This window comes from Carassius carassius, chromosome 7, assembly GCF_963082965.1.
Source record: "Carassius carassius chromosome 7, fCarCar2.1, whole genome shotgun sequence".
Lineage (NCBI taxonomy): Eukaryota > Metazoa > Chordata > Actinopteri > Cypriniformes > Cyprinidae > Carassius > Carassius carassius.
This window is the reverse complement of record NC_081761.1, coordinates 19,628,869-19,650,980: the sequence shown is the minus strand read 5'-3', so window position 1 is coordinate 19,650,980 and position 22,112 is coordinate 19,628,869. Positions and strand designations below refer to the sequence as shown.

Here is a 22,112-nt window from a genome sequence, read left to right as displayed (position 1 = left end):
GATGACTAAATTAGTTGACAACTATTTTATTAATCGATTTTTATCGATTAAATCGATTCGTTGTTTCAGCTCTAACTGCACTGTTACCACAACTTACATTCAACAACTGTAAGAGAGAGGTCTACCGTTTAAAGAGCCATTTCATTGGTGTCTTTCAAAAAAGGGTGTAGCAATTATTAAATGGCTTTGAAATTGTAGCTGCATGACAGGTATTTAGCAGACACTTTCACGGTTCTGTGTTAATCCTGTGTAAACTGCACAGATAATAATCATGAAATTTCCAGCCATTAAAAGATTAAAGCACAGATATAATCTATATAACTGACAGTGTTGAATAATTCATAGGATGGTGGGAATCTCCAAGTTGCTAAATGATTTTCTGTTTGGTGGCAGGTTGTGCATGTTTTATAACAAAAAAGACATCACACCACATATTTCTGTATGACAAGCTACAAAGAATTGAGCTTCAGGAAATGACTGCTGGAATGCTTTGGATAGTCAGCAAACAAAGATGACAAATTATTCTGCAGATAAACAATACAAGCATCAAGTCCATGGTGTTCAGTGAAGCATAAAAGACAGATATTACATTGTGGATTTGCAACTATAAATTGACCACAGTTTCCCCTAAACTGTCAGCTCAGTTTTAACATTGGCTTTTTACTGAAGTACTGTTTACACTGGTCAAATGAAGCTTGTGTTTTATTTAATGGCGAAAAGCCCATAACTTTTGTTTGCCAACTCCCAATTGTACCTGTAGCATCCCGCAACTCGAATAAATGGCGGACGCTGTAGGAAAAACCCCGGTCTGTTCAAGGCCTGAAACGTCTTGCCTTACTCCTTTAACCATAAATTATATTAGCCTAGTTAGTATAGGCTACCTCACGACTAACCGACCCAGACAGGGGAAAGACCGCTGTAAAGGAATAAAACTCCCCCCAAGCAGGAGAGAATTAAGTTTGGAAGAGAAGAAGCGATATTCAGCTTTTATCCCTATCCCGCACTTTCCAAGGCGTTTTCCACTGTTAATGTTGGAGCTCTCTGCAAATAGTGTCATTTTTAGTGCGGTAACAATCACTGTAACGTTACCTACATGTATGGGCATCTAATCATGTTCTGCTGTCTAGCTAGTGGCCAACAAAATGACACCATTATTAAAATGAATTATGTGTGTATCCACATAAAAAGATAAAACAGTAGCCCACGGACAATATTTGACAGTCAGTTGAAGAGAAGATATTGAAACAATGCAAAGTTGCGAATTCACAAGTGTCACAGCAGTTCTATAGCAAGCTAAGTTAAGCTCACGGCGGCAGAATGCTTCATCACAGTCCGTCGATATAACGTTAACAAACTCACCTTTATCGAATCGTTGAATTCTGATGGAAAGTACGGAACAACGACTTTATTTTATATATAATCCCCGGTTATGTCCGAGACTTAAACTGACCGAATTTCCTGTGGTAGATTCAGCTCGAAACACTGGGATTTGCTCTAGGGCAGTGCTTCCTTTAGAAGTGAGGCAAAAGTGCAGTACGAACATGACGCGCTAGGGGAACAACAGTGGCCGACTTATTGAAAACGCCTACTATAGGTAGGCTAAGAATCCTTGAATAGAATAGAATAGAATAGAATAGAATAGAATAGAATAGAATAGAATTCATTATGTAACGACCAAAAACAATGTACTACACAATATACAATTAGCCTAAAACAGCACACGATTTTATTCCCGTGTTCAAACAAACGTTTGTAAAAGTAAGGATATAGATGTAAAATAAATTAAATGAAGGGAGTAAAACTAATAAAAGCTAAATAAGTAAATAAATAACATAAAGTTTTTGTAATATATCGATATGACAGCATTGATTAAAACTACTGGCTGGAAACTTGAACTGAAGCTGTGTGATGGCACTGTTGTTTTTTGTAGAGCTGCTTATCTGAATCACATCTCGCAACATCAATACTATAACTGCATCAAATCAACACTGAATTCTGACTCGAACTGAACAATATCATTACTGCTCATTGTAGAACTGCCGAAAGCTGATAGATTCACTCTGCTATCTGAACTAACCGAATTATGAATGACACTATTGTATTTTAGAGTTGTTTTACAAAGCACTATAAGGGTGACTGATGACCTAAATTCACTGTAGGCCTAAATCAACAAATGATGACAAATGCAACAAATAATGGCTATAATTATAGCTCTTAAAGCTTCTCGTCACAATGCAGTCAAAATGTTAGTCAGCTGACGCTAGCATCCAGATGTTTTTACTAATTTCCTTCTTAACACTTAAGATTAAGGATGTCCCGGGGTCATGCTGAGTTCAATACCTCTGACTTAGACCTTTTTACCTGCTCCCTATGGCTAAACAAGCATGGCGAGACCAGTTGCATTACAGCTATTAAATTATTCATGCCAAGTCTCTGGCAAACTTCTTGAGGCTGCAGACAGATATAAATATAAGATGTAACTGAATCGAAGCAGTGTTACAGCAGTTTCAGCCATTCAGGTTAATTAGCAATTTTGTCATTCAGTTTTATGTAGTGTATCTTTTTTTCTGAAAACAATGTGCTAGCATCAATGTATCTGTTAGTAAGCATATGAGAATTATTGGTAGTACACACGTATCACACACACACATATGTGAAGAAACGTCTCTCACTTTATTAAGCAAAGATCACTATCTTGTGGACAAATGCATGTAGTGCACATCTATTTTCTGAGAATATCGCTTGAATATGCAACAACTGAAAGTGACCGACAGAGGGCGATGCAATCTCAGAAAGATCTATGTCTTAATTCGTTCTTGGATCCTTGACGTGACGAATAGTGTGAGAACAACGTTTGAATAACATTTGAATTTAAACAACACCTTTTTGGTTTTCTGAAAGGATGTGCAAGGGGGTCTAAAACATACAGGTGCATCTCAATAAATTAGAATGTCGTGGAAATGTTTATTTATTTCAGTAATTCAACTCAAATTGTGAAATCTGTGTATTAAATTAAATGCACACAGTTTAAGTCTTCGGTTCTTTTAATTGTGATGATTTTGGCTCACATTTAACAAAAACCTTCCAGTTCAATATCTCAAAAAAAATTAATACTTCATAAGAAGTATTGAAGAAGTAAAAAAAAAAAAAAAACATTTTTTGTGAATTGTTGGCCTTCTGGAAAGTATGTTAATTTACTGTACATGTACTCAATACTTGGTAGGGGCTCCTTTTTTTAATTCGGTGTGGCATTGAAGTGATCAGTTTGTGGCATTGCTGAGGTGGTATGGAAGCCCAGGTTTCTTTGACAGTGGCCTTCAGCTCATCTGCATTTTTTGGTCTCTTGTTTCTCATTTTGCTCTTGACAATACAATATAATAGATTATCTATTGGGGTTCAGGTCTGATGAGTTTGCTGGCTAGTCAAGTACACCAACACCGTGGTCATTTGAACAACTTTTGGTGCTATTGACAGTGTGGACAGGTGCCAAATCCTGCTGGAAAATGAAATCAGCATCTCCAAAAAGCTGGTCAGCAGAAGGAAGCATGAAGTGCTCCAGGATTTCTTGGTAAACGGGTGCAGTGACTTTGGTTTTCAAAAAACACATTGGACCAACACCCAGCAGATGACATTGCAACCCAAATCAACACAGACTGTGGAAACGTAACACTGGACTTCAAGCAACTTGGACTATGAGCTTCTCCACCTTTCCTCCAGACTCTAGGACCTTGGTTTCCAAATGAAATAAAAAACTTGCTCTCATCTGAAAGGAGGACTTTGGACCACTGGGGACCAGTCCAGTTCTTCTTCTCCTTAGCCTAGGTAAGATGCCTCTGATGTTGTCTGTGGTTCAGCAAATTCCTTGACACGTCTGTGTGTGGTGGCTCTTGATGCCTTGACCCCAGCCTCAGTCCATTCCTTGTGAAGTTCACTCAAATTCTTGAATTGATTTTGCTTGACAATCCTCATAAGGCTGCGGTTCTCTCGGTTCAGAGTTCAGAGATGTTGTGCATCTTTTTCTTCCAAACTTTTTCCTTCCACTCAACTTTCAGTTAACATGCTTGGATACAGCACTCTGTGAACAGCCAGTTTCTTTTTCTAAGAGTGTCAATGATTGTCTTCTGGACAACTGTCAGAGCAGCAGTCTTCTCCATGAATGTGAACCAGACTGAGAGACCATTTTGAAGGATCAGGAAACCTTTGCAGGTGTTTCGTGTTGATTATCTGATTGCGATGTCACCATATTCTAATTTGTTGAGAAAGTGAATTGGTTGGTTTTGTTAAATGTGAGCCAAAATCATCACAATTAAAAGAACCAAAGACTTAAACTACTTCAGTCTGTGTGCATTGAATTTATTTAAGACATGAGTTTCACAATTTGAGTTGAATTACTGAAATAAATTAACTTTTTCACAACATTCTAATTTATTGAGATGCACCTGTATGTGCTTTGTAAGAAGTCATTGTGGAGATGATCGCTGTTCAGCACGTCTGTTTGGGTCCCTGAGATTATTCTGTTTGGAGTCCGAGGGATGGATGCCCTGCGTTGACATATTTTATACCGTTTAATGAAAATGTATAGCAGACTTAAAATGTCTTCATTCAATATTATGCTCTTGTTGAAATACAAACTACAATACACCTCCACAAAAAAAAAAAAAAAAACAGACGCAGTAAGCATACTTTTAAAATTGCCACTTAATTTAGTGGTATAGCAATAAAGGTACTTAAATATATGAAATTGACTGCTTTGCATGTCTAAATGCATGTGTGCTGTGTGTACAGATGGCCTGAGCATGAGCTTGAATAAGACAGAGCCTCTCCGATACTGACGTATTGTAAGCGTGTCGCTCACAATATGTGAGGTAATGAGAACAGACTGACTTCTTTTTTCTGTATCCCCTTTCTTCTTTTCTCTCCCACTCTCTCTACTCTAGTGTATTTCCATCTGTTTGGAGACAAAGGGCCATGAGCCAGCTCCAGCCTGGGTCCCTGCTGGTGAAGTGGGCAAGCATAATGTGGCCCATCCCAGGGGCCACATTTCAACACATGGATCTGCCTTTGTACCTCACTGCTAGTGCAACGCTCACTCTACAACACACACCTCTAGGCATTGAAGATGAGCACACTTGTAATGGAAGGAGAGGAAAGATGCAAACACTCCCTTCTGCCTTTTAAATGCTGTGTAAAGACCTGTGGACATATGGTTGCTTTTTCTTGTGTTTCTCTAGTTGGAAAAACAAGAAGCTTTATTTGGAAAAAATGGGTATGTGTTCCCGCCTATATTGTTCCATGTTTGATTCTAGAAAAGTGTACCTGAATAATGATGGTGGGAGAACCCACAGACAGGGCTATAGTGAATAGGATTCTTGGCCGTCTGTACACTTCCTGACATATGGTCACTTGTAGGTCTTTGCCATTACATAATCCATGGTGAACAGAGAGGCAATATGGCTTTTTCTCATACACAAACACACATGTGCTGGCTGCATTCACAGTCTGTTACCCTTTCAAAACAGGACTACAGCTGACATATTATTTAAATTAGGGTTTGTTTTGGAGCTGCAGTATGGACAAAAGTAAAGTAAATTAATATATACCACCTTATACCATAAATACTCTTCAATAACATACAAACTATTATCAGTTGGTGATGCATTTGTCCATGTGATGTATTTGGTTTAAATTTAGAGTGTTTGCATTTCATTAATTTTAATTTCAGTCACATTTAAAACGCCAGAACCCCACTGAATAATAATAAATGCATTAACAACAATTTAGAAAGGAAGTTATGCTTTATAGTGTCTGATCCTTCTGGCATTGGAAAGTATGATGATTTTAGTCTTTGCTTCTGAAATTAACCTTTTACAGGTTACCTTTTACAGACAAATTAACAGGTAGGCTAATAAACAATGCCAGAGAAGTAAACTTTCAGAGGATAAAATATTCTTAAACACATAAAATTAAATAACTAATCTAACAAATTATAGTAATTTTTGTTAAAGAGAAAACCATGCCAAACCAAACTGCAGAAAATATTATAATTACTGTTTAAACCATTTTTGAACTAAAAATCATACTCACATACTTGATTTGGTGCTTTATAGCTATAAGGTCACCACGATCACTCTAAGATCACTCTCCCTCCAGAGTCATAAAAAAAAAGATGCTCTTTACATTTTGATGATGAAACTTGTCTTTTGTTGGCTGTAGACACAGTATTTATGTTATAATGCACTACAACTTGTACTGTCAAATCCTTTTAGAGACATCATAGACACAAAGTCTGGAAAACGCATGTTAAGTCATGGATTACAAGAGAAGCTCTTTCAAATCCTTTCAGTGAGCCAGTGTTTGAATTTGAGTGCTGTTGTGTAAGTGTTAAATGTTCATTTATTGCCAGCAAGTGAAGAGATTTTCAGATTAAATAGATCTAAATAAAAAAGATTTGATCAAGAAAAAATGGTTCTCCTAAAAACACTTTGGACTTACAAGGGTAAAAACACTGATCTGAGACAACTGAGGTTTGATAATCACACATGCATAGTGGTAGGCTTGAGAAACTATGTAGGCAGCTATTAGCTTGCTGAATCTTTTGGATGTGAGAAATCATTTAGTTTTATATATATAGTGACAAGAAGAAGTTTGTGAACACTTTGATCTTCATAGAAGTCAGTGTCAGTCTGGCTAAACTAATAACACACAAACAATTGTGCTGATCATCGACAAGGGCAGATTGAACAAAGTTAACCCTTGCATGTTTTTACTTATTGGTTAACATTGTTCAGTATGCCCTTGACCATGATCAGCACGATTTTTTAAATATATATATATATATATATATATATATATATACAATATAAGCGTTATGTATATGTAGTCTAAATGTAAAATATGTTTATATATGAATAAATGTTATATAAGAATAAATCTCTCTCTCTCTCTCTCTCTCTCTCTCTCTCTCTCTCTCACTCACTCACTCACTCTGTTTCCCACGGGAGGTGCCAGACGGCCAGTAATTTGGTTGTCTTGGCTCGTCTGGAGTAACACCTGCCCCCTCTCTAGGGAAACGGCCTTTCAGCCAAGAGGGAGAACGAGGAGCAAACACACGGAGAGCAAAACCTCGACAACGCTTACCGTGACTGACCACTCTACATCATTTTCTATGCGCTTCTGACTTAATTCACATCTCTTGGTAGACTATGTCAAGTAATCGGAATATCCTAAAACAAATTACGTCACAATTACTAAAGTCACTGCTAATAAAGAATCAAATTTACATGACGTAGGCTATCACTCAGAAGCACAAATGTAATTCTCAGGCGACCTATTTAATCTTTAAATAAGACAATATTATTTTATTATTCGGAATCTGTGATTAAAGAGTCAAACATTTTTGATTGTTATTTTATTAAAAAAAACAATCAACATCAAAATATGAAAAACAAAATAATTCGATTAAAAAAATCTGTCACAGAAACTTTACTACAAAATAAGTGCATGAAGCAATAAAGGGCACGACCCTGAAAATACAATATATATCTTTGGATAGCAGATATGTTTTTCAAAAAAATAAAAATAAAAAAAATAACTCGTTATAACTTTAGTCTATATAACTCATTATATCACATGTTGTATGGGGTAGTGGGGGTCAAAAACATCTCAGACGTGAAAACGTGAAAATTGAAAAATTACGATTACATTTTTGGTCATACAGTAATTTGACAGTCTATTGTCACATAAATCATATGTCTACAATTCAGATGACATTAATAGACCATTGATGAAAATGGCTGTTCATTAAAAAGATTTCTTTATAATGAATTTGTTGTTCTAATGTATGACAAACTGGTGAGCAAAAACAGCCAATTTATCTAACTAACTGCATCACAAAATATATAGATGTACTTGCACCTTTAGTGTTAATTGATTTAATATATATATATATATATATATATATATATAAAATCAATTAACACTAAAGGTGCAAGTTTATGCTTAACATTTTTATCTCATCATTACTGAATGACAAGATCTAACACACAAGCTAACTTTCCTCTGAGCTACATACAACCAACATACATTAATCTAAACAACAATCTTTCAACAACAACAACAACAAAAAAATAAAAATAATAATGACATGAATCATATTAAAATATATTCAACAAGTATATAATAAATAACAAATAAATATTTTAATGCGAGTGGTTATGGTCACGATGTCATAATTCGAGTGGCACTTTTACGTAATTTCCTCCTGATCATACAACTACTAACTAGATCTACCGAGCAGCTATTAGAGGAGGAGAGGGGCTGGTTTATTCTTCACTGTTCTACAGAGTGATGCAACGGGTGTTCTCTGTACTTTGACCTGCTATAAAAACACTATACACTGCTGTGCCCATATACACAAATTACAACATTGGTTATTCGATTTGTTTTACGTCCCTCTCGACCTTATTGCATCATTTATTCTGTATCTAGCTTAAAGCAGGGACCACAGTCTTTTAAATGGTTCACGACTCTTTGAGCAATCACCATTTTTGGTTGAAGAGGGTATTCTCTTCGCTCTAAGCTATAGCCTAATATCTCATTTAAATTTATGAATACATGTCTAAAGTCTAATGAACACTTGGGTGATAGCCATCTCATGTGGTTTCAATCTCTTCTAATTGCACTTCCAATGTAGGATGCGCAAAGAGTTGCAAACTGCAAAAATTAGGATACCGTTTTGTTTGCTGCAGACAGGTCCTCATGTGTCCTTGGAGTGCGTTACTCATTGTAAAAAGGGTCCTGTGCTAAACATCTAACACATGATTTAGGTATGAAATGTAACAAATAGCTAGTCTCAGAATTTCAATCTTGGACAATTTTTTGTCAGGGGGCAGTGTAGGCAACAGCTTTCTCAGTTCGGCAAAGGCAACGTTAAAGGCTTCGACCCGGATTCTCTCGCGGGTGGCGTGGGCTGAACGGTATTTCGCTGTGGCGCGCCTGCGCCGCCTCTTTTCCTCCCTGCTGAGGGCTTGCGGGGCCAGCGACTTCGTCTTGCCCTCTCCCTCCATGGGCTCGTCCGTGATGCAGCCAACCTTGATATCGTTCAGCATTGTCTCAGCGTCTGACTGGCTCCACGGTAGATCTGAATCAGTTTGTTCCGGACTCAGCATCATTTTCAGTTTCGACTTAGAAATTTCTCAAGTCCTGAAACACAAATATTTCATAATTACGTTTGGGTTACTAAAGAAAACAAACGAATTTTTGTTTTACGCAGTTTTGTAGTGTTTTTAAAGATTCTTTCACTGTCTGTTTTTTCCCCCCATGTTTATGCTCCCCAAAATATAGGCTACATAGCCTATTATTATCCTCTTTGCACACTATACACGACGATATTTGCAAGACAATACTTATATTCTCATAACAGCTCTCACACTAAATTGTACATGACATTAGCAAAATATGCAGAGCAAACATCGTGATAGGCTACATTTTTAAAGCATTTTGCACTACTACTATAGCTATTGGGGGAAATGCATATTTCCACTTTGAGCATCTGAAATTCTATAAATAAAAGAGTAAAAGGAGAACGAAATTGTCATTGTTAAAAACAGTTTAGCATTGCTAATAACAATGTGTGTATACAATGCTAATAACGCACACACACACAATCAGTTTAAAACGGACAAATGAAAAATGCGCACATTTTTGTTGTCCTTCCTATATACAATATTAAGTGCAAATATGATAATTCTAGAGTCACGTTCTGCAATTAAAGCCATCCATCTGTCACACTATAACGCTTGGCGCGTGCTGCGTGACAGGACAAAACGGAACCAGAATAATAAATGGTTCAAAAGGTTAACATCTGTTGTGGGAACTTTGCTTTTAGATCAGCATAATTTCTCTCTCACAACTGATAATGAACACCCACAATTATTATATACAACATTTATACAATATATTTGCAACATCTACGTGGCTAATTCATTTTAAATAGACTACATTATTTTAGATTTTTTTTTTGTTAGTTTTGAAAAAATCTTGAATGACTGGTAAATAGAATAAAAGGTGTAAAACAACAGTTGTACAAAGCATTTTCGCGAACACTTTTAAAAATAACTGTAGCCTAAAACAAACTAAACGTCTAAATATTTAATATAGAACACGAATATTGAAACCTACTGATTAACATCTTTACAAACTATAATAATTATTACATTGCTACCTTTAAAAACATACAAGCAGATTTATTATAAAGCCGTTAAATATAATTATTACACGAATAATTCAACAAACCGTGTTATGCACTTGACAGCTCCAGAAAGAAGATCCTTGTCCTTTACAAACTGTCCAACTCTTTACTCTATCCGCGTGTCTTTCTGTAATTTCTTTCATGGAGCATCTCACCGTGTTAAATATTTCTTCATTTAGTAGCTACTTTGAAATCCCCCGAAAACAAATTGAGTAAAATATGTCTCTGTCAAAATTATGATGCCGAGCAATTCTGCTTTTCACTGTTATTCGTCTGTAAAAATACTAATAGATGATGCCTTTTATCTTGAGATAAAAATATTTGGAGGTGATGCCTCGTGACCCCAGACTCTAGACAATAGAGATGGCAGTGTCGATAAGATTGTAGAAAAGTACTGAAATGTTGTCAGTCCTCTTGGGCGAGACTGCGATTATTTGGAATGAACTGGCTATACAAAAACAGCCCTCGACTCGAAAACCGGTAAATCCTGTCTTCTCTTCTATTTCGCTGGAGCTCCGTCGCCTGATCGGGCTATAACGGATCAGTGTACGAGAGAATAGTTCTTAGTAAAATCTCTTCAGAATGACAGAGGGGATATATTTGTGAGGTGGTATTGTCTAACACCGCCCCTTCACATCATACCTTCCTCTTGCCCCTCTCCACACATCATCTAGACCCACGAGCAGAGATGTCAGAACGCCGGAAAACACAGATACGCACACACACACACACACACACATACACACACACACACACACACACACACACACACACACACACACACACACACACACACACATATATATATATTCTCCTTCATTATCTTAACACATAAGATAGTAAGAAAGACACAGGGAAATCATATTTTTTAAATATGACATGTGAAAACAGTCATTATTTTGTTAATTTGTGGAATATAAGTGACTACTCAGATTCACATTTTTTAAATGTATGAATTTGATTAACGTTAAAAGTTACATTTAAATATTCAAACCAGCATGACCTAAACCAAAACAGCCCAAACAATTATGCACAAGAGGTTATCTGTGGACCTGAACTTCTCTTTCAAAATTCAGAATGGCCAATGGAGAGTCCACAGAAGCTGTTGGACTTTTGGAATTGAAGCAAAATTCCAATCATAGCGAGAGGTGGGGACAAAGTGGGCAGTAGGAACTGGGGGCCAGTTGGTGGGTCCAGATGATGCTGAGGAGACCCTGCTGGATTTGTGGCTATGGGGGAATCAAACAGGCAAGTTCAGATGGTATGTATGATTTGCACAATTCCCAAATGTACAATGAACAATTCCCCAAACAGCCAACTTTTGTTAAAACCCCATCCTGTCAAAGTAAATTGCAATTTTCCTAAAGCTATTCAGCATCAATATTTTCCTCGCAATAGTGAGATTATGTGCACAATATTCCCAGATCACAAAGCAGGATCAAAGAAGTATGTGTGTTTGTTGATCAGGCATCTGTGTGTTATGGTGACTGACCATGCCTAACAAGCTGATTAAAATGATGAGGGAGGCTCCACTGACTTGCTGTGGCCCTGAGCCACAGAAGGGAGGGTGGGGAGACAAGAGCTAGTTACAACTTGCTTCATATTGCCATGATGTATGGAGACAAAGAGCTGGTGCTGGCAACAGAAAAATTGGCGTGGGGGGTGGGTGGATGTACTGTGATAGACAAGTGGCCTTAAGCCTTGTGTCCAAGTTGATATGACTTTTGTGTCTGTGTCTTTGTGCATGTGTGTATCAGAGGCATGTCATATGACAACGGAATTGCTATACTGACAGGAAGCACACAAGGAGTCAGTCTAATTGCAGTGGGTCAGAGGGGCAGACAGAGACCTCTTGTCCTGCAACTACAACTCACAGAGATCTGTGTCATACAAGAGCAATTACAGAACACAAACAGTTTAAGAACAGCTGAATCACTCTCAGTCAGCACTAGAATCACCAGTGGTGCACTGACCTATGATATGAGATAGTAAGTTCACTTGTAGTCCCTATGGTACCCCTTTTCATCTTGTGTGTTTTCTTTTAAACATATTTGTAATTGTAATATATGACATATATTGCCCTATATCTAGAGTGAGATTGACATATATGTTACCAATGAGGTGATATATCATGTTCATGCACTGGGTAGATGAAGATATAAGTTACTAACATAAATCTAGAGTTAATTTAAATCTTACATTGAATAAACCAAGACAGTCCAAACAACTGTGCAAAAAAAGTTATCTGAGGATTTTTCTTTGAACTTACAGAAGGGCCCATTGAGAGCCATTAACCTTGAAAAGCAGTTACATTTGAAATATCACACATGAAGTTTTTTTATCAAATGGATGTGATGATGGAGTGCTATAAAGAGACAGATTTACAGAGTACATAAATCAAACTACAAGGCAAGTAATATTTAACAGTGTACATTTTTTATATTCTATTATATCAACGAGTGTTGCTGAGTTTTTGAAATTGATGTTTTTTTTATTATTACACATACATAAACATACATGATTATATGGGCTAGATATATATGTTGATATATTAAATTGTTTCTAATAGGTTTTATATAGGTTTTTACTTTTATAATAACATGAAAATGTACATGTACTGTATTACATTTGCGTATGGGTTTACATTAAAGGCATACTGTTCACCAAAAATTGTGCCAACATTTACTCACCCTAAAGATCTTTCTTTCTTTTGCTTAACACAAATAAAGATTTTGAAGAATGTGGATAACCAAACAGTTGCTGGTAGCCACTGACTTTCATTATCTGAAAAAAAAGAATCATTAAAATATCTTCCTTTATGTTCAGAAGAAGAATGAAACTCACGCAGGTTTAGCACTACTTGAGGGTGAGTAAATTATAACAGAATTTCATTTTTGGATTAACTATACCTTTAAGTGAACCACCTAAAGATACATCATAGGATAAGATATTTCAGCTATAAATGGTTTCTACATTCATGTGCTTGGGTGTCACATGAGGTCGATGAGATATATCCAAAATCTGATTCAGAAAGGTTTAGAATTTACTGTACTAAGAATATGTTATCTTGTTCAAATGATCAACCCACCAAACCTACAAATTTCAACCCACTAAACTTGAAAACATAAATTTTATTGATGGTTTAAATTAAGTTAATTCAATCTATGCAGAAAATCAGAAGCTGTTACTCGCCCTGTTTAAAACTGAGGATTCTAATGCACTTCCATGCTGCATCTAAAATGAGGCTCTTATGGCAACTATAGATGTAATTCAAGCCACATAACCATGTGTTGTGCATGTGTGTTATAATAGATTGGCACATCCTTTGCCTTATTCACCACTACTGGCATGGCATTTACAGGGGTAGCAGGCTGTGGTAATGACAGTGGAGCTGGCCAGTAGCGAACAGGAGGTGTAGGTGTGAGAACAGGGGGCCTGTGGTCCCATGTGAGAATGTGACCATCACCATGGCCCTAGCCAGCCCCTTCTACCATCTGTAGTCTCAGCAGGGAGCCCACACACACACACAAATGCACACAAAGTGCAATGTACAAAGAGAGAGGAACTGCGAGGTATATTAACATCTACAAGGGTCTCTAGCGCCTGTGTGCCACATCATCCTCATTTATTTAGTTGACAGCTTTTTACAAGACAACTGCTCATTGCTGTTTGCCAAACATTTGGATTAATTGTGAAGTTTGAGTCAACAGTATGACCAATTTACACATACAATAAAGCCAACAGAATCAGTGGGGAAAAATCTCAGATACAAAGGATGGGATGTGTGTTGCAGTCTGGAGGCCCCATTAGTCAGCTAGTGATTCAGGTGGGTGCAGATGTCTAAGCATCTGGATGCAACAATCCATGATCTCTCATTTCTCACTTCATTCTACATTCTCTGATATTTTAAACACCCCCTCTTTAGTGTTGCCCTTTAGTTTACATTACATTTCTCTAATTTTTACCTTTGGTTGTACTGTTTTACCAAGTCTGTCTCCTTCCTATTTTTGACTCCAAAGATACATTTTCCTTTAGTTGTGCCCTTGCGCTTGCTCTCCAGTACTTGGCTTTCCTTCCTCTCTTATCGTTTTGGCCCTTTGGCTTGCGATGCATGTAGCAGAATGGGTCACCCCTTTCTCTCTCTCTTCACTCCTCTTTAACTGACTCTTTTCCTTTTGCTCCAGCTGGCTGATGGGTTCATTAAACTCATCGCCATGCCAAACCTCCATGATGGTTCGGTTAAATCAAAGGGGCATGTGAGCAAGAGTGTATGTGTAGTTTGGGGAGGGGTGGCTTGCTGCACCCTTGGCATCTATTTTCTATTGGGACAAGGGGGCAAGATGACCACATGGTACTGTGCAAAGTGGGAAGGACATTTTGGATGGGTTTTGATATGGGTCTCTTGTTTTAATGAACTTGTTTGTGAATTGTCTGTATCATCAGCTACTTATTTAGAAAGATATATGCAGACTCTTGGCACTGATTATAGGTTACTAAGTGTGAAGTTGGCTTTCTGGTAAATGATTAAGATGTTACATTTATACTAAGAAAAAATAAAACTACCTTAAAAATGGTCACATAAATCGTTTCCCTGTGTATTGTGTTCTGTGTTTGTGCTGTAAAAATGCATTCACTTGATGGCATCTTTGCACATGAGGAAGCTGAAGTTGTTTTTCACACTGTTGGAATGCCAGGGAATCCAACAATCTAACGTGACAGAATAGAGGTCTTTCACTCTGTCTGTGTAAAAAGACCAGACTGGTTCTTATTATCCCTGCTGCTGTAATTACAGTGTTGTACTAGTGCTGCTTACATTTAGCCTAAAATAAACAAATCACCTTCTGATGACAAATGACAGCAACAATAATGTGGTTTAACTGAAATTACTATTGTGCAACATTATGGGGCATGTTTTAAGTTTCTTATGCTGTAAATCCACACAAATAAAGACATATCTCCACACGAGTCCATCTGAAAATAAGACTGAAATGTGTGTCCATTATGTTTGTGTGAACATGTGACTCAGGTACAGGAGGTCCATAATCGGCCAAGCAAAACTAATGAACTTGCACAGCGAATATGATCATAAACATAATGACACTAATCAACATAACACTAAAACTAGCAACCGGAACCATACTGATGGTGACTGCAATTATAAGTGTCTCCCTCTCCCATGAATACACTTGCTGTTTTCATTTTTCATACCCACACACCTTGTCGACGTGATCTCCCTCTCTCACACACACACTTGTTAGTCAGGGTCATGGCCCTCTGCAGTGGTCCTCAGGTGCAGCTCCACCAGAGTGGAAAGAAGACAGAAAGAGAAGGAGAGATAGAGTTATAACTGCTTCAGGACCCAGAGTTTACAGTGGACATCAAGTGGCAAATGACTTAGTTGATGTTCAGACCAAAAGCATGATTACGAATGTGACATTGTATTGCAACAGTTTAATAAACAAAAAGTTCATATTAAACAACTTATACTTTTATTGTCTCTGCTGCTAAACAAATACAGTTCTAAACTAAGCCAAAGCAGAATTAACTTTGATGTATTACTGAACAACACGCTACTTAATCTAGGTTTTTGAAAAAATTGGCTGAGTGAATAATTCACTCACTCTTGACTCACTCTTAACATTCAAATTTCTGCATCTTTTTATTATTCCAAACTTCAGAAGCAATTACTGAAAACAGACTGACAGTCTGTCTTTGAACGAGTGATAGAAAATGTCAGAAATAACCATGAATTGCAAAAGCCAAACAATGTAATTAAATTTTCCATTTTATGTTGCATTTATAAGTCAAGTATAGAATGATATACAGTTTGTAAAAAAAAAAAAAAGAAGAATTCTCACCCCTGACCCTCTCAGAACCCTTGGAACTACTGATTCAGAAAACTCAACAACTCAGTATTCAAAAAGAGAAGATTCAAGAAGAGAAGAAGGATTTAAGAAGCCTGCCTGATTCCTTGAACCAGACACAGGACTAAAGCAAGCTCTATGAGAGCAAGAGAGAAGAACAGCATTGTACAGGGGCAATACTGCTTTTTGCCCCTCCCCTTCCCATCCTGTGAGTGTGTCTATGTGTGTGCGTTACCTCTGGGACTGCCCCGGCCTGGCTCGGCCTACACGCCATCTGCTGCATAATGTAACGGGATGGAACCCCAAATCCTTCATTTCCACTCACTGCCTGTCATCTGAGAGTGCTCTATGTGCGTGATGTGTATACCTTGTAGGACAGTAAGCATTCATTGGTATTATCTTTCAACCTTTTTATGACATCATCATTCATGTAGCATGAGCTCACTTTTTTGGAATGTCTTTGTCTTAGACTAAAACATAATATAGCCCCACTTACACGTACACATGCATACACTTTATAAAAACCTCCTTGGCACTCATAACCGTAGGTGCAGTGAATTGTCCCCTGTATTCCCCAGTGTATGCTGAATTTGGCCATCTGTTTTTTCTCTAATAACATTTTCTCCCCTTTTTCCTCTCATTCTAATTTTCCTTTCACTTCATTTAATTTTATTCACACCATTTTGTGTAATCACACCTCTTTAGCACTCCAATGTGTTTGTGGTGGCAATTCTTATGTCTATTGTTTGTTTGTTTATTTATTTTCTATTCTGATGCTGTTGGCCTTTCTTATTTGTCTTGCTACAATACTCTATGACTTCTAATGTGTTGTACACAAAACCTTACAGTGTCCTCTACTATATGTCTATAACACTATAAAAAGTGGTAACCTGAAATTGCTACTGCATACTTGATCTAACCCTTTAATGTCTTGTTGGTGTAACCATGTATTTAGCTACAATCTGTAATGCTAATAATATTTTTGACTTGAATAAAATATATTTAGGACATTTTAAGAGATATTTAGAACAGTAGTATCTTTTCAAGTTGAAGTTCAAGTTTCACTTTATTGTCATTCCTCTTAGTATTGACAAAAGAAAATACTATTCCTTACCAGCATATAGCATGTGCTACTTGTTTTGTTGTATACATATGGATGTTCTTTAACAGTTCTAGGTTTTCTTGTTTTGTTTGTTTGTTTTTTGCCACATTGAGGAAAAAAAACATACAAAAAGACAAAAATAATTCATGGTAATATGCTTTGTTGAAAACATTTATTAGCATATTTGGTATTGCACTTAAAAAATGGTAACATCCAAATTAACTGGTTTTATTTAAGGCAAAATATGATTTAATATTGATCTATATACCTAATTGCCAAAGCTACTTTAAATGGGTAAATCATGTAGAAATATCTCCTTAAAGTAACAGCTGCAAGTGTTTTTTTTTTTTTTTTGATCAGCGCTTCTGGTCATGTCTTTTTAAATACCTAGAAATCAGACATTCTGCATATAATATCCATTTCTCTTAATATTCAGTGCTTATACACGCAGCATCAGTTTTTGTTCTATAAATACATAGGCTCAGATGTGTTGCTCTGCACAGGCTTGTTGACTAAGACAGCTGGGAACATCTCTGACTGGCTCTCAGTCTGTGTTCAAATAAATTTGTGGCCTCTCGGCCAGATGAAGAAACAACATGTGACATGTCCCTCTCATCAGAGACTAGAGTCCTGCAGGCAAACAGCCACTGAGCCTCTGTGACCTGGCCCACATCCACCATCCTTAACCAATCAGCCAACCAGTCTCACTCAGTGGCTGCTGAAGAGGGTTTTAGTTCACCCTTTGACATTTTTAAAGTCATATTAAGATTTTTTTATCTGGTTTGCGTGGACTCAAAAGTGTTGGTCGTTAAAAGCTGTAGAGTGGAGAAAAAATAAAGTGCAAATATAAAACTTATATACACAACCACACGTACAATAGGCTAGTAGTACATTTGTCGTCATAAAGCAATACAAGTGTGCTGTCCAGGGTGCTGAAAGTCGGAGAAAAAAGGTTTAACTCTCTTAAGAAAAAGTAAAACTAGATTTTAAAACTAGGTATATTTTTTAAATTTCGTATCTGGTATATTTGATACCGTCCTTTATAAAGCACGATTCTTTTGTATTGTCTTACCAAATACTAGGACAGTAAAAAAAGAAAGAAAGAAAGAAAGAAAGAAAGAAAGAAAGAAAAAGAATAAAGAAACTGCATCTACAGTTGGCGTAACAAGACATCGTATGAATTATTTCATCATATCCAAATCAGATATTGAGGCTGGAAGAAACCATTATATCATGATTATGGTTGCTACAGATGGGGACAAGGCTGTTTGCATCTCATTCTGCTGGGATGAAGTGGATCGATATATCCAAGGAGCATATCAGATGCGTTTAAACTTGCCTGCACATCTCAGCGCGCGACCATCTCATCGTAGCGCGAGCATTCAAACGGAAAACCGGGCAGAGAGACATCATTTGACATGAGCAAATGGCCTATTTTGTATATGTCCCGTCGGACTCAGTGGTGGAAATAACAAGGTGATATTTCACTTTTTTTAAACACCCATTCATTTATTCATTTTTTTTCTGCTTCAGGAAATGTTACTTCTCTTTACAAGCTTCACACCTCTGAGCTTATCATTCAGCTATGTCAGCGGAATTCAAAATATACTCGTTGGATATATCCCATTTAGATCTGCCAAACTGAATGCATTTTATCCTTCTTTTGATTTTTCAGTCGATGAAAAGGATGCTGTTTGCTCGCAGACAAAATTAGTCTGATGAATGTTTCCTTTATTTCTCCAACCGTTCTTCTCTTTCATATTCCACCAACAGTAGGTTATGGGGGACAGTGTAATGTTCTTTCCTTACAGACAGATATTTATATTGATTTTCATCGAAATTACTTTTTTTTGTCATTGTGCTGTCCAATTTACAGAACATCCAGTGTGTGGCTGAAATATTCTCTTTTCTAAGTCATTGAATTTTCCATCAAATAAAGTGACACCAAAAGGGGCTTCATAGTTGATACATTTCTAAACAAACTATGTGAAACATATTTCAAAACTAGAATCATAAGCAAGCCATACACTTTGTAGGCACATGCAACTGCATCACTGGTTCATCCCTGCATGTACAAAGGGGCTGAGGCTCATTCACATTGTTAATTCAACTCTGCAAATTAGGGGCTGTCACACAGCTCATACTAGACAGCAGAACAAGATTTATACTTCATCCATGGTGTGTGAACACATACACAACTCATGCATGGACCCGGCCCCTAAAGGTAGCCCTCATTGCCAGCTGCCACCCATAATTAGCCAACCCTGTGTGGCTGAGCTGTGATTGTGTTTGACCTGTCCAATAAAGTGTGTGTGTTGTGTTTGTGTAGCACAAGCCACACTGGAATTTACACTGGATCACAGATGGAAAATTGCAGAGATTAGTTGAGTCTTAAGAAAACCCCAAGAACAAAAAAAAAAAAAAAAAAATTTGACTAACAACCAGCCACACTGAAATAACACTCCTATCAAGGTACAGGGTAAATTCCAAACTGCGTTTCTGGTCTTGTGAATGGCATTTCGGAAGGGAAGTTCGTCGCTCTGAACGAAAATGACTGAAAATTAACTGAATCCCTTGACAAGGCCATTATCAAAGTGTCACAGTCAGTCAGTTCCCTAGGTAAAGAGTCAGAAGGCTGTGCACTGAGTTTGTGCACTTGGAATGACCGTTGCTCAGTAAACATTGGATTTGGGAAAATTGATCAATCAATTTGTAAAATGTTACCATTGTTATTTATCAACAACATGCAGGACTGTTATATTTTGATATTATGTTTGCTGTTTAAGTTGATTCATCCAACCATTCTCAAATAAGACGTGAACGAATTCTATGAAAAGCATGCAAAAATGGTTGTGAGACTATATCTCCACAACGGTTTGGCATATTGAGACCAAACTTGGTGTGTGTTATAACAAGCATAACCTGAGGCTACCAGCAGTGTTTCGGCGCAGTGCCACTTACTGGTGAGGATATATGAAAAAACTACTATTTTTGCTTATAATTTCTGAATGGTTTGGCCAAAAATCACAAAACTGATCTCTTTAGATTCTGTGGATCATGCTGAGTCAAATTTTCCCAAGTTAGCCATTTTGGGTGTCAGCCATTCTGAATTTTGTAATAAAATGCAATATTTTACAAAGACAATGTCTTTGGCAATTTGAGGCATGATGCCAAAATGACTCTGAGGCTGTATCTCTGCAAAACTTTGACATATTGACACCAAACTTTGTGTCTGCCATTGTCACCTCACAGAGCAGAACACACCACACATATCTGATAACAGCGCAACCTGTTGGTCAAAAGTGATGTCAATAAATCATATTACTAGTTGGTTGTATTTATGATTTGTCAACCATTTTGACTAAAATAATCTTAAAATGGTTTTAATTACTCATTACTGCAGTTGGTCTGATGCTTGCTTCTGTAATGCTTGGCCCTGTAATTGCTGCTTGCAGCTATATTTTTTTAAATAATTTTGTTAAACTATAAAATATATAATATGTAAAAACTAACTACACCACAATTTCTTATGATGCCAAAATAATAAATCTTAGTTTAGGTTACATATAAAACACACTGATATTAATTGACATAATTTGTTGTAGTTTTCTAAATTGTTTTGTTTTTAACCAGTTAAAACATTTTAGCTGAATGGAATATAAAATTAGTTTGAGCCAACTAAAAACTAACAATTCAGATAACACTTTAAAGAGAGAAACTGAGTGAAGGTAAAATATCTCTGGAACTAGTTACTAAATAATAATAAGTTAAACAGCTTAAAATATATATATAATTGAAACCTCTGTGAACTGCAGAGAATTAGATGGAAAATTTGAAAACAAATTCTATAGACAAACAGTTTTTAGTTTCTATAGAGAAGCAGTTTCAAGCCCCTTAGTTGTATCAGTTTGTATCAGTTTCTGTTTAGGTCAGACTGAATCTAGGTCAACTGAAAAGTGTTTTATGTAAACTGAAGTAATTACATGGTTTTCAAATTAATACATAACTGAATTATGCATTGTGTGGTTTTGTACATAGTTTAATTGATAGTGAGTAAATAAATATGCGGTAGTGCCAAAGTACATTTAATTGCCTCTGTGAACACAGCATCCAGTGTGATGGACAGCATGCATGATTGGCAGTGACCTCCACCTCTCTCTATCTTTCTCTATCCACAGGAGAGAGTGAGATGAATTCACAGCAGTAGGAAAACTGGTGTTTTGCCTGAGGAGCCTTGGACACAGACCCTGTCATTGTTCCACAGCTGCCACCCCTTCCTCTTGCTATCCTTCATTCCCTCCCACTGAACCTGCAAGCTACACTTCTCTCCACCCTCTAATAAAGAGTGACAGTCACCCGGCAGACAGTCAAGCTTTGAATGGAGTCCCAATGTTCTTCCTCTGCTTTTCTTATTCTGTTCCTTTATTCATTTTCTTGCTATTCCTTTCCATCTTTTAATGCCTTTCTTCACATACAAGGGAAAGAATAAAATGCACCAGTTGCCATGGTCTCTACTTTAAATGGCTCAAGGGAGTTCCAGATACATGAATTATGAGCCTTATTGATTGTTTTACTAACTGAGATAGCTATGAGAAAAGATATATGCCTGTGCCCAAGTGCTTTTAACCACTGTAGCCTTGTACCGACCATAGCACATATATGATGACTTGTAAAAGTATTCATACCTATACATTTCTTTTATATTTTGTTTTGTTGCAGCCTTATATTAAACTGCTTTAAAAAGGTTTTTCCACTTCAATTTCCACTTCGTTCACTATAATGGCAAATAAAAAAAATCTATGATAACTTCTTGAATTTATTAAAAAGGAAAACTGAAATGAGTACAAGTATTTATATCCTTAACATAGTACTTACTTGAAACACCTTTGGCAGTGAT

The 22,112-nt window shown here is 36.8% G+C and overlaps 2 protein-coding genes across 2 annotated transcripts in view; both read right to left on the bottom strand.

Annotated features, from left to right (window-relative positions):
• Window positions 1-1,546, bottom strand: part of LOC132143667 (vang-like protein 1) — a 133,450-nt gene extending 131,904 nt beyond the window's left edge. Inside the window, exon 1 of the mRNA XM_059554092.1 lies at window positions 1,360-1,546. The gene's annotated coding sequence lies outside the window, so the exon portion shown is untranslated. The remainder of the gene's footprint in view (window positions 1-1,359) is intronic.
• Window positions 1,547-7,415: 5,869 nt separating this feature from the next.
• On the bottom strand, window positions 7,416-10,840 carry LOC132143666 (helix-loop-helix protein 2-like). Its single transcript, XM_059554091.1, has 2 exons — window positions 10,294-10,840; window positions 7,416-9,201 (listed from the first exon to the last, which is right to left on the bottom strand). Exon 2 carries the CDS (start codon window positions 9,168-9,170, stop codon window positions 8,802-8,804), a length of 369 nt encoding a protein of 122 aa, XP_059410074.1. The 5' UTR covers window positions 9,171-9,201; window positions 10,294-10,840; the 3' UTR covers window positions 7,416-8,801.
• Window positions 10,841-22,112: the final 11,272 nt, after the last annotated feature.